The sequence below is a fragment of the Perna viridis genome, chromosome 4 (genome assembly GCF_037379345.1).
Source record: "Perna viridis isolate PV_CMFRI_1.1 ecotype Kerala chromosome 4, ASM3737934v1, whole genome shotgun sequence".
In the NCBI taxonomy this organism is placed as follows: domain Eukaryota; kingdom Metazoa; phylum Mollusca; class Bivalvia; order Mytilida; family Mytilidae; genus Perna; species Perna viridis.
The window spans coordinates 29879813-29892758 of record NC_142448.1 but is presented as its reverse complement, the minus strand read 5'-3'; the positions used below and the strand labels follow the sequence as shown (position 1 = coordinate 29892758).

Genomic DNA, 12946 nt, shown 5'->3' with positions numbered 1-12946 from the left:
CAGCAGCTTTGTCCCCATTAGGTATACAGATCAAGATGTTGAATCTAGAGATTGAGTGAGACCTTCAACTAGTATTTAGATTTGAAAAAAACATCCATTTTTTTTGTGATTGATTCTAATACATGTGTCTATAATCAAGATAATAGTATTGCAATTTCTAGGTTCATTCCAATCACTCTTACTCAATATTGGTAAAGTTTGGTGGAGTTCTTTTCTGTAAGCCAAATATTTTATATATAATCGATTTTTTAGTTGTTACTATAAACTCTTTCTAAACAATACTATTACATTTTCCTGTGTATAGACATTCATATTAGTTTTTAACCGCTATAGACATGAAGTGAACTGTATACATTAATGAGATTTCTACATTGTTAAAAGTTTTGCTAAATAACTGCTAAATGAGAACAGATTAGGTACAGATAAACTCTGCCATTGTTTTCCTATTCCAACTCTTTGTGTTGAGATATTGACAGTACATAGTATTAGTAATAATAGACTGGTAGATAAGGTCTACAAATTAAGCCAGGTGTTTGTTAATTTGCAGAATTACATAACTGATTTTCTGTAAGGTTTATGAAGAATTTAGGTATATTTGTCCTTGTAAATATTAAGTAAATAAGCTAACTTTTATTAACTTACTTCCTGCCATATTGAATCAAACACTGAACTGAGAACACTGTCTTTTACACAGGCATTAGGCGTGATTGGTGGATACCCCACCTTATGCCTTCGGGGTGTAATCTGTTTCTTTTGCTCTGAAGTCTCATCATATCTGTAACATGTACAAATAACCCATGAAACAATGATGTCATAGAGTGGCACAACAGATATAAGAAGGCCCAGGCCAAATGTTCTTTTATAGGTCAATATTAATTAACAAACTCAAATCCATCTTAGACAAAGAACTAATGGCTTTATTCACAGTGAGTTACTTAATAAAAAAAATCTATCTGTAAGTCCAGGCACCAATAACACATTTTTTTCTATAAATAAACCTGTCTAAACCAAACCCTAAACAAAATGGAAACCTGTCTAAACCAAACCCTAAACAAACTGGAAACCTGTCTAAACTAAACCCTAAATAAACTGGAACCAGTCAAAATCAGACATCTTTCAAAGTCTCCTTATTAGTTTCAATGCATTTTGATCCTGTGGAAACCAAACACTCACATAAACTAAACCTTCAGGCATAAAAGGATTATGTATAGGCTGGTTTCCTGGTACAAGCTGGTAATAAGATTTTTAAACGCAAATAATTTCCTTTTGCAATAAAATTTTGTCCTACATTTCATATAAATTTCTATAACACTTCATTCAATCAGTTGTAGATAAGGTGATTGAAAAAAAGGTGGATGAGATCAATTTATTCAAACATCATTCTTTTGTCAAAATAACCATTGAATGAATAAGTTTATTCCACACATTAATCATTCCAATGAAAATACTACAGTGAAAACTGAACAGACCAGTCATGAACAAAAAAAACCCAAAAAAACAGTAAAACCTCTCTAAACCAGATATTTTTTGAAGTCACTGTATACAATTTTGAATGTATTTTAACCTGAATAAACCAAACACCTGTCTAAACAAATTCAACTGTTGGAAAGCCGTTCTATTTGGAAAGGTTTCACTGTATTTCATTCCACAGCTAGAATTTAAAAAAAAAAAAAGATTCAGTCAAGCTTATACTCTCACAAAAAATTTGTTTGTAAGATTAAAAGGCTACAGGAGGCATTAACAGCTTCTGTGGTTTGCAATATAACATTTAAATGCATATCAGAATGAAATCCATGTACAATGACTTGCATTCCTTCTGCATATTGATATAAAAATAATATACAATTTATTGCAAAAAAAAATTAATTAACAAATACCAATCGTCAGAGGTGAGATTATTAAGTGTGAAAAAGATAAGCAACTAACACCCAGTGATTTCATTCATTGACTTTGTTTACAACTAAAGGAAATATATTTAAAACTTGTTCTCAACAGGAAGCTAAGGGAGATAACCCGAAATCAGTATCTATCCTCGACAGAAATGAATAAATTGTCATTTCTTTTAACCAAATACTTGACATGATATTAAGGTATGATATAAAACTACCCCATGTAAGGATCGTTAGGTTTCTAATTTTGCAACTGCATGGCATTTAATTGCAAAAAAAAACATAAAATAAATATTGATCTTGCCATTAAACTGCATTTAATCAAACACATGTATGCTAAGAAAAGACATTCTAAGGACTTAGCTTAAAACCTAAAAGTAGAAAAAAGTCGTGAAAAGATATAAAACATAGCATGAAATATCTCCCGGCGAGAAACTGAACACGTACATATCTTTATAGTCTATAGCAATAACTTCTTCATAATGTCCCTCCTGATCAAAGATTTCTTCCTCTAGGTGAGTATATTCTGATGTTAATGATGTGTCCTCTCTCCCCGATGATAAGACTGAGCGAGCTTCGATAGGCACAGACTTAGCTTCTACAGATCTACCCGTTAATGATAATCTGAAAATAAAAATGTATCGTAATAAGTTAAAAAATAATAAATACTTCAATTATTACTGGATATTTTTTTTTTCATTTTTACAGATAGAACATAATGATACATTAAGTATGCATCTACAAGCATATATGCACATATAATTTTAAGATCACAATGAGCCAATAGCAAAATGAATTACAGGGGAGAACAAAATAATGCATCTAAGTACAAGAAAATCAGATTTTTAATAATTGATAAAATTGTTACAAGTCTATTTAAAAGAAGCATTATCTAACTTATGCTAAATTTCTGACACAATTGAACTTTTGCTATCATATCAATTTAAATTTGGTTGGACAGTAAAAACTTTAATTTTATTTATAAAAGGTTATTAATATCTTCAGGGAGATCAATCAATGGCACATGTAATTGACAAGATTCGGTTCATGGTGCATAAGAAGAATTTAATCTCTCGTTGAACATATACTTTAAAATAAAATTTCTTTGCATCATTAGGTAGTCTGATAAAGCTCTGTATTTGCTTCACTTTCTATATTCATCATTTTCTACAACAATAGCTCAGGCCTTTATAAAATCAATCACAAGTTAGTAATTTTTCATCAATTTCGAGGGTCAAGGCAATGAACTTTATTAGTAAATTGGATACGGGCTCGTAAAAAACACCCAATATACTTTTTCAATTTCATCAACAAAACCGAGGTGCAAAATTACAACAAGATGAGCTCCATCATCTGTTGAATATTGATAACTTCCATCTAAATTAGTAATAAACAAGAAGCCATCCCAGTTTAATTTGTAATAGTATCCCTTCAAAGGCGACAGATCAATAGTATTTCATAAAAATCATCCCACATTCTGTCATCAACTTGTCATATTTTAACATGCAGCTGCTGATAAAATATTTCAATCCATTGAATCACCATGGAAACAGAAAAACAAACACCTGAAACAGTCTAATTTGAGAACTGACACTCCGACAGATAATTTTTTTGCAACAGATATGAATTATGACTTCCAAAAGACAATATTATTTCATAATAGGATTCTGCCATTTTTTTATGATATATCCTCAAATTATAGATTTCAAATGAAAAACCACTGTACAGTAGCTTTGAAAGGTATTGGATTGTACAAGATACAAATTCTCCAAAATATAACACAAAAATACTTTAAAATGTACACATAAAATATACTACACCGTAGAGGAAAGTTGATCAGATTTAGGGAAGTTAAGCTAAGCATTTTAATCAAAATTAGAAAAACTGTGATAAATGGTCACTAACATGATACCCTTCCAACTCTTCCATTTGATACCATGTACCTTTTGACCTCCATATTGATTTGGATGAAAGACTAAAGTAGAAGGTACACAAAGGGAGCATATAATGAAGATTTTATAAAAGTTTCATTCAAATCCATTCAGTGATGTAGTAGGAGTAATGGATAAGAGATGTGTAACAGAAGGAAGTATGATGGAAGGACATACCTACACTCCCATTCACTATATACAACCCCCTTGCAAGTGAGGGTATAATTATGCAAGATCAGAAATCAAGAAGATCACGAATGTTTTGCCTTTAACTATTTGTATTTTTTAATCATACATGTACTCCTTAATAACTTTAAAACATTATTCAGACAAACCACAAATAAAATCAGATATCTACTTCCATAATTTACGAATCTAAATGTCACAGTCAGTAATAATCATCCAACTTATTCCATAAAAAAAAGTAATTTGATACAAATCAAAAGATCAGACCATGACAAACTGTTTTAAAATCTATAGATAATTCCAATACTAATCTTTAATAATAAATAATGTTTCTCTTTAATCAAAAGATCAGTAGTACATTCTAAAGTCAACAAACATAAAATGTCTCAATGTTGAAATATTCCTACTTATGACAAAAAAGATTTTGACGTTAAAAAAATGCTGTTATACCCCCAGCTTCAAGATTATTTGGGTATATTTATCATAAAACCAATTTCATCTAAAAACAAGACTACCTCGTCAAAATACCCCCTGGATCACTACACTGTCAATGGACGAATTCAAGATGATTTAAACAAAATATTTGTCTACATTTATCAGGAAATGAGTAGTTAAAGAATCTATTTACTTAAGTGATTGAAGATGGTTCAATCTTCTTTGATAAGAGAGAAAACTACTGTCAGAATTTATTCCTCTATAACCAAATTACTGAACAAATTTAAAAAAAAATCTTTATCTTTACAACAGAGACATTGATTTCCAGATGTAAAGGACACTTTACCGATATTTCATTTTGGTACTTCACTAATTTAACACGTTTCTTGTGAAGATCATCGAGGAGAAAGGCTTGGTGATTGAAAGATGTTTTACTATGACTAAACACTTGAGAATATTTGTTTGTAATAAGATAATTGCCGGACACACTATCTATAGAATATTGATTGGTTACAATATGGTATTATAGGGTATTGAAAATGATGGGTTCTTTATCAACATGAAGGGTTATTATAAAGGAAATCAATCAAAGAAAGACCCTGGATAATAGTACAGTGTAGTAGTACAGTTACACTGGACATGTTTCCTAGGCCTGGAAATTATAAAATTTGATTGCAGTCTTCATTGTGTGCACCAGGTCCATCCTCCCAGTTTTTAGTGGAGTCTGAGTTGTTCATTTACTTTTTTTGCTTTGTACATATTATTTTGTTACTTTATGTTCTTTGTTGTGTGTGTCTGTTTTCTGTGTCTGGTCTGTGTCCCTGGATTACACTCTTTTGATTTCTGTTAGAATCTTGGTTCCCTTGATTACTCTTCCTCATCAATAGGCCTAAACCATATTTTGAAGGATGTTTCATATTGATAACACTGGCCTTTCAGTAGATTTTTTAATGGCTCTACCAGCTTCTGGCTTCAGACTACTGTTCATTGAGAAGACTGTAGTTGTAAAATCAGATAGATATCAAGATCAACTGAATTATTTAAATAGAATAACCAATCCAACAGGTACAAACAAGGAGACAGATAATGACCAAACAATGCTGGGAAATGTATGGACAAACCAATGCTGGGAAATATAAGGACAAAACAATACTGGGAAGGATAAGAACAAGACAATGCTGGAAAATGTAAGGACAAAACAATGCTGGGAAATATAAGGGCAAAACAATGCTGGGAAATATAAGGACAAAACAATACTGGAAGAATATAACGATAAAATAATGCTGGGAAATCTAAGGATAAAACAATGCTGGGAAATCTAAAGACAAAACAATGCTGGGAAATCTAGACAAAACAATGCTGGGAAATGTTAGGACAAAACAATGCTGGGAAATCTAAAGACAAAACAATGCTGCGAAATCTATAGACTAAACAATGTTGGGAAATGTAAGGACAAAACATTACTGGAAAATATAAGGACCAAACAATGCTGGGAAATGTAAGGACCAAACAATGCTGGGAAATCCAAAAGGACACCAGATAACGAAAATATATGTACAACACAAAAGAACTGGGAAATATAAGGACAAAACAATACTGGAAAATATATAACGATAAAATAATGCTGGGAAATCTAAGGATAAAACAATGCTGGGAAATCTAAAGACAAAACAATGCTGGGAAATCTATAGACAAAACAATGCTGGGAAATGTTAGGACAAAACAATGCTGGGAAATCTAAAGACAAAACAATGCTGGGAAATCTATAGACTAAACAATGTTGGGAAATGTAAGGACAAAACATTACTGGAAAATATAAGGACCAAACAATGCTGGGAAATGTAAGGACCAAACAATGCTGGGAAATCCAAAAGGACACCAGATAACGAAAATATATGTACAACACAAAAGAACTTAAAGTCAACAAGGAAAAAATGAACAAATGAAAAAAAAACAAAAAAAAACACAGAAACACACAGAGACAAGTTGCAAAAGCCCAACCAATTGTAAGAGTATTAAAAATGATAATGATTCAAGCTTATACAGAACTGTGACAAAATTCAAGTTCTGGTTAACTAAAGGTAGTGACAAGAACTATCTCCTTGAAAAAACAAAAATAATCAGTTATAAAAATGTGTTGGTTCCTAATCTTACATATTACCAGACCAAAGTCCTAAGTTTGGAATTCATAAAACAAGATTAAAAGTCTACTTCAAACGTTTACAATATCTCTATGATAAAATACTAAAACAATATCTCCCAAATTCTATGTTTCACCTTAAACAACTTAAGTGGATAGCACAAGTATCACAACGAAAAAGATAAACATGTTCAACAAGTTAATCTAAATTACTAAAACGGTATTTAACAGTAGTCTCATATCTTGTTAACAACTTCTTCAGCACTTATCTCCATAGCGTGAAAAATCCCAGCCTTAGTGACATGGCCCTACAGATCCTTTACAGTGAGAAACCATTCACTTCACCTAACATTTACAAGGTAATGTAAGAGCTTATGTCAGAGTTGGAGGAAACAAGTGTTGTTTAAAGGCATGGAACCCACAGAAACATATACAGCCTTTTTACATGATAACAAGAAATTATAGATATTTAGTAAGAATGAATATATTGTAAATATTACTGCTAGTTGATTATGTACATTTTGTAAGCATCTTCCATCCTATGGCTATCCCATGGATTTTTCTTGCACATCTCTTTAAAAACTTGCAGGCATTCTACCAGTAATTGCCAGTAATCTGGCAAAAAATACATACCCCTGAATGTCTTGAGTGCCAGATATGTCTTGGTCTGTCACGTCTGTAATACCCATGCTGCCTGTAGAGGGACGTGACGATTCTGTTTCTATCGCATTGTACCCAGTCTCCTGAGGACTTAATAACTGTCGACCTAATATTCTGAAATAGATATAGTAAAAATCTCTAAAAAAAATGTCAAGAGTTTTTCCTAATAATACCTATATAGCCAGTACTAGTTCAATTATCTGAAGTCAATGGCTCAAAAACATTGAGTATTTAACATGTAAACATGGTGTAAATGGTACATTCTCTGCCTAAATTTGCCAAAGCATGCGTTGCAAGTATACAAAATGAGAAAAGTAATACACAAACCCATTCTAAAAACACATTAAGATAGCAAAATTATGTATAAATGCCTATATTTTCATTTATCAAAGCAACCCAGAAATTAAAATTAAAATTTGATAATATTAAAAAAATGAAAGAACAATGTTCCAATGTCCCCCGCGTAAAAAGAATTTTCTAAGTCCAAGGGCCGTAACTTCTGTAAAAATCATTCAACCATAACCATAAGTCTAACTTAATCTGTAACCTGTAACTTTCATAATAAGGCTACATACCAAAGATAAAATCAACTGGTAAAAGCATTACAAAAAAAGTGCGGAAAAACCAGACAGACAGCATTTCCATGTCCCCTTACAACACGTCACAGGGGACAAAAACTTATATCAAAGTTGTTGTCTCTCTGACATATTCAGGATGTCTATTCTCGTTATATATTATAGAATTTTGAAAAGGCATAGCTTCTTTTCACAGTTATGCATAATTTAACAGTGTTGCATATTTCTTTTGATAAATGAGGGCCTAAGAATTTTATGAAATCTATTTTTAATATCCAATTTTATATTTTCAAAAGTTATAATTATTTGGTACATTCTAAAATGTGGAGACCACGATGCTTTTTATTACAATATGCATGAGATGAGGCTGTATAAAAGAAGGCAAACAGTTTCAGTAACAGATCAATAGCTTTTCACACAAACCTTAAATGCGGAAACTGAAACTGCCATTCTTGACATTCTTTCTTTATATACTGAGGACCATCAGAATTCTGCTCAAATAGCACAGAATCTATCTCATCAAACAGATATTGTACTGTTTTAGCAGCTTGTTTATCAAATTCCTACAATAAAAAGTTCATTACATCTTTAAGTACTTGTCATTTGAAGTCCATTATTTGTTATGGCCTAAAATTAAATCTCTTCAATCAAATACACCATAATTGCTTAAGTGACCTACAACGATGTAGAGAATGAATGTCACTCATATGCTAAAATGTCATCTTATTAATTTTGTCAAAATGTCTTAAATCTATAAACCCATTTTCTTATCTCAAGAAGTATATTATTGTATGACTAAACCCTAAAAAAGGGTGTAATTTAAATGATTTTTATACCTGGACCTACAACAAAGCATTGGATGGCATTAATGGTGGCATCGGGTGGTAAATGCAGTGCATAAATGGCAGAGTATTCTTAAACCCTCTTTACATGATCCCAGTGTAATGTAGCTAAGAACACGGAACATTGGAAAATCAATGCAAACAGCATATCATATTATATAAGGTGACATCAATTAAAAACAACAATTACCCATGGAAATTAAGATGGATGTTCTGATTAAGTTCAAATCATCATGATATAGCAAAAATTCAAAATAGCTTCAGCACCAATATATCAATATGAAATTTGATTTTATACATCTAATTTTGATAAATGATAAGACACAATTCCCTCCTGGTTTAAAGAGACAGAGTATCTCAAGCAGGAACTTATTGTTGTTTACACAATGGTTATAATGATATACAATGGTCTTCTGTTGTTATGGCTACCATGGAGTATGTATTTCATGATATAAAATCCCTAGAGCTGCTGAGCTGACTTTCATAATCCGGTTTATATCTTTTACAAACAATCATCTCCTTAAGTTTTTTCAATAAGCAAGAATGTAATAATTTAATAAAAATATTGTTTGTTTCTGCTACAAAAATGTAAACATACAAAGCCAACATCTTCCTTTTTCCTACTGAATCTAAAGCCATGTTTTACTTTAGGACCAAAATGTACAATAACTGTTCTTGTATAGACATAACAGTAGATGAAATTATCATATACCTAGATTGACTTTTTACAGACCTTGCCATTCAATCTTCTACTAAATTGTCATAGCAAATTAAAAAAAAACAAATTTATATAATCTTCATATTAGGGCATTGTGCTAAATAATCATGGTCCTCCAATGATTGGCCCATATATATTCTGCTTGGAGGATTTACTATGTAATTATAGTATTACATCTACAAGAAGTGAATCTCGTATCCCTTTTTGGATCTGTCCTTGACATAGTTTTTGTTTTGACCATAAAGATAGACAAAACAAAAATTATCTCCAGTGCTGAATTCCAAAAAGAATCATCAGTAAGTGTCAAAGAAACTTGTATTTCATATAAATTTGCTTATTTCAATGATTAGTGTATGATGTGCTATCAATTTATATGAAAAACTTCAAGGAAGACAGACAATACTAAAAATTAACCATTCTATGTTCTAAGAATAACTTACATCCCATGAATACGTGGAATCTGTACTGCTTCGTTCTGTTGTATTACCAGTCCACCCAATCTGAGCAGATGATGCTGTACTCTGAGTTTCTGTTACTGTTGGCGATGACCTTCCACTACCAGATGGTGTGCTCTGGTAACTACAATGAAAACAGAAAATTTGATGACTGTGTTTATTTACAAATGGCACTTGATGGTGACGGGAGTTAAAGTCATTAGTACAAAACTCATAAACACAATTGCTCAGTTGTTAGTGTCTCAATAATGAACTTACAGTTCTACCAAGAAAATCCCACTGAAAAATGACATCTAGGTCCAAGCACTAACTCAAACAAAATGAATTTTAAATGTTTAAGTCTCAAATTCTTTCAATAAAACGGATGGATCAGGATATATATCGATAAGGCAGGCATGCTAACAGCATGAATTTGACCCATCACCCGACTGAGTTTTGAGCATTCAGGTGTTCTTCTATACATTCAGTTCTAAGCACTTCTTCAAGTCATGTAAATGTTGGAAGACAAGATTAATGACAACCTTCAATTTGAGGAGCATAAAGTCAACCAAAACAAATTTTATAAAAGATCTATTCAAATCATTTATAAATAGGGACTAAAACTCCTTTGTCATAAGACAGAACAGAAATTTAAAGGTTAACTGATGTAGTACTACAGATTGATATCTCTTGCTAAAATTGCATTAAAAATCAACTTAATGTCAAAATGATTGCTCTCCTGAAAACAATTATCAAATCCTGTACATTTCGATAAGGTCAAACTAAAACCGCATGGATATGCACCTATAGCCCAGAATGTCTCAGTACAGTTAAATACCATATTCAATTGATTTTGTAAAGAACAAATCAGATGGTCCTCTGTTTTGATGTAATTGATACAAGCCCAGCAGTCAGTTATACTTCCATGTTTTCCTGAATCTATAAAACACCAGGTACAAGAAAATACAATCAAATACATTTTTGACATTTTTTTTTTTTTTTTAGATTTGTATTGATTTAATCATTATCAATCTAATACTTAAGGGCTTAAATCACACCACACAGTCAAGTAAATAGTATTTTTCCCAAAAGGGTGGATGCTTGTAATTCATCTGATTTATAGCAAACAATGAAACTTTTATGAAAAAATGGATGCTATACCATTAGGTAAATTTCAGGCATCCAGGAAGCAGACCTCTAATTTCTGTCAAGAAATTAAACACTTGAAGCAAAGGAGAGTTGTCACGGAAAAAATCAAATCTGCAAGCTTTCATTTTTTTTATCAAATAACTAGAAAGCTGACTTCATGACGGTTCTGTGTTCAATAAATACCTCCCTCAATACAGAGGCACAGACCTACTGACCCTAAGTAAATACCTCCTTCAATACTGGGGAACAGACCTACAAACCCTAAATTAATACCTCCCTAAATGTAGGGGAAAAGACCTACAGACCAAAAACAAATACCTTTGCAATGCAGGGAAACAGACCTACAGACCCTAAACTTCTATAATTTTACAAGGTAACATCCAAGGTACTTTTCTTTCCAACTGTTTTTGTTAAGATTTAACGTGTATTCTATATATTTAGTTTATAGAATCAATTCCCTATCAGGACACTTGTCCAAATGCATGTCTAAGGAACAACACTACATGGCAGATTATCACAAATTTAAAATTCTTTGTTCTCCAATAACTTACACAGGGTAAATGTCTATGTTTTAAGAATGAATGATAGAAAGTAGGTTCCCTTTTTTGTTATAATAAATCTTTGTGTCAATTCCAAAGATAACAACTAAATTCACATACCCTTAGAACATTGGATTGTATCCAGAGTGTACTTTAATACATGATTTTGGAAAGGGAGAAATAATATTCTTTAAAACAACACTGCAAAGTCAATAAGTTCAACATCTTAAATATTTAGGAAAAATACTATCAAATTTCTCCATAAAAGAAGGCACATATATATAAAATGATTTGCAAATTTTGAATGATATGAATTTAATAATTTTGATTTACAGAATACAATAAGTAGGTATCCACTAAGCATGAGGGAGACAGAGGGACAGACGGATGTACAAATTCAAGCAACCACTAGACCTGTTTTTTCACCGTTGGTGCCATAAGTAAAAATGGAAACCGACAATGTTTCTTCAAAAAATTTCATCACTTCAAATAAAGATCTGCATAAATTACCATGAGTAAATAGAATATATGTTATTATACTTTTCAATCAACTCTGTTTACATGTATCATTGCGTTTTGTCAGTAATTGTTTTCTCAATGTTCACATGCAGTATTTGTACATGTACAAAGCAACACCGAAGCAGGGGTTTGAATTACTTTCAAAAATGAAAAGTTAAGGACTTTTCCAAGGTTCAAATCAAAGGTCAACTTAAGTAGTACTAAGTCTTCCATACATTGACAATGAAACATTAAGACTGGGTTGAAGGTCCAAAACCTAGATATATGAAATTTTAAAGGTCAAAGGTAAGAAATTCATGGTCCCCTACCTTGAAACATCACTAATATTAACAGAATTTTACTCACAACATTTAAGAAACCCTACCCAATAATTTACTTAAATTTCAGCTTATTTGAAATATTTATAATTGTACTGCAACAAAAAGAAACATGAACTGCATTTAAAATTGTTTTTCATATTTCATTTCAGCAAGTCAAACCTAAGACTTTTGATACAGTCACTGTAAGACATAAATTTAAAGTTAGCCCTCTGTGTACTTTTCTTTTGAAATGTCATGAAAAAGCAATTTTGACTTTAAGTTAGACGCTGACAGAACTAGCCAAAAGAAATGATAGTCAGCAGAAAGGGAATTTAAAACTTAAACACTATTTATTCCTATTTATACAAATGTATTTCTTATCGATGCAGTGACGCTGAAGATACTGTTCAATTATTTTCTTGTTCTGTATCTTCCGCTTGATAAGTCAGAATGTCATGTACAATAATAATTCTCCTGAGATGACTTTTTGTCACAGCAAATAATTCAGTTAATGTGTTCCATATTCATAGAAGTTACATTCATAGGTCAAAACTTATCAGCTTCTAGAATGTATTACATTTCAAACTCATCATTTTATCATAAGTCTCTTTCAGTATGCTAATGACTTCA

General features: G+C 31.5%; 1 protein-coding gene across 9 annotated transcripts in view; it reads right to left on the bottom strand.

Annotated features, from left to right (window-relative positions):
* The window catches only part of LOC148619685 (protein FAM149B1-like), a 69309-nt gene that overhangs the window by 12616 nt on the left and 43747 nt on the right, over nt 1-12946 (bottom strand). For 8 of the 9 annotated variants that reach the window (XM_088579852.1, XM_088579851.1, XM_088579855.1 and 5 more), the window contains exons 3-7: nt 9817-9955; nt 8240-8379; nt 7215-7355; nt 2337-2513; nt 643-775 (exon numbers count right to left, since the gene is read on the bottom strand). In XM_088579852.1, the coding sequence (XP_088435978.1) occupies nt 643-775; nt 2337-2513; nt 7215-7355; nt 8240-8379; nt 9817-9955 (730 nt within the window). Of the gene's footprint in view, nt 1-642; nt 776-2336; nt 2514-7214; nt 7356-8239; nt 8380-9816; nt 9956-10089; nt 10191-12946 lie in introns of those variants that run through there. The other variant, XM_088579856.1, reaches the window with a different exon arrangement.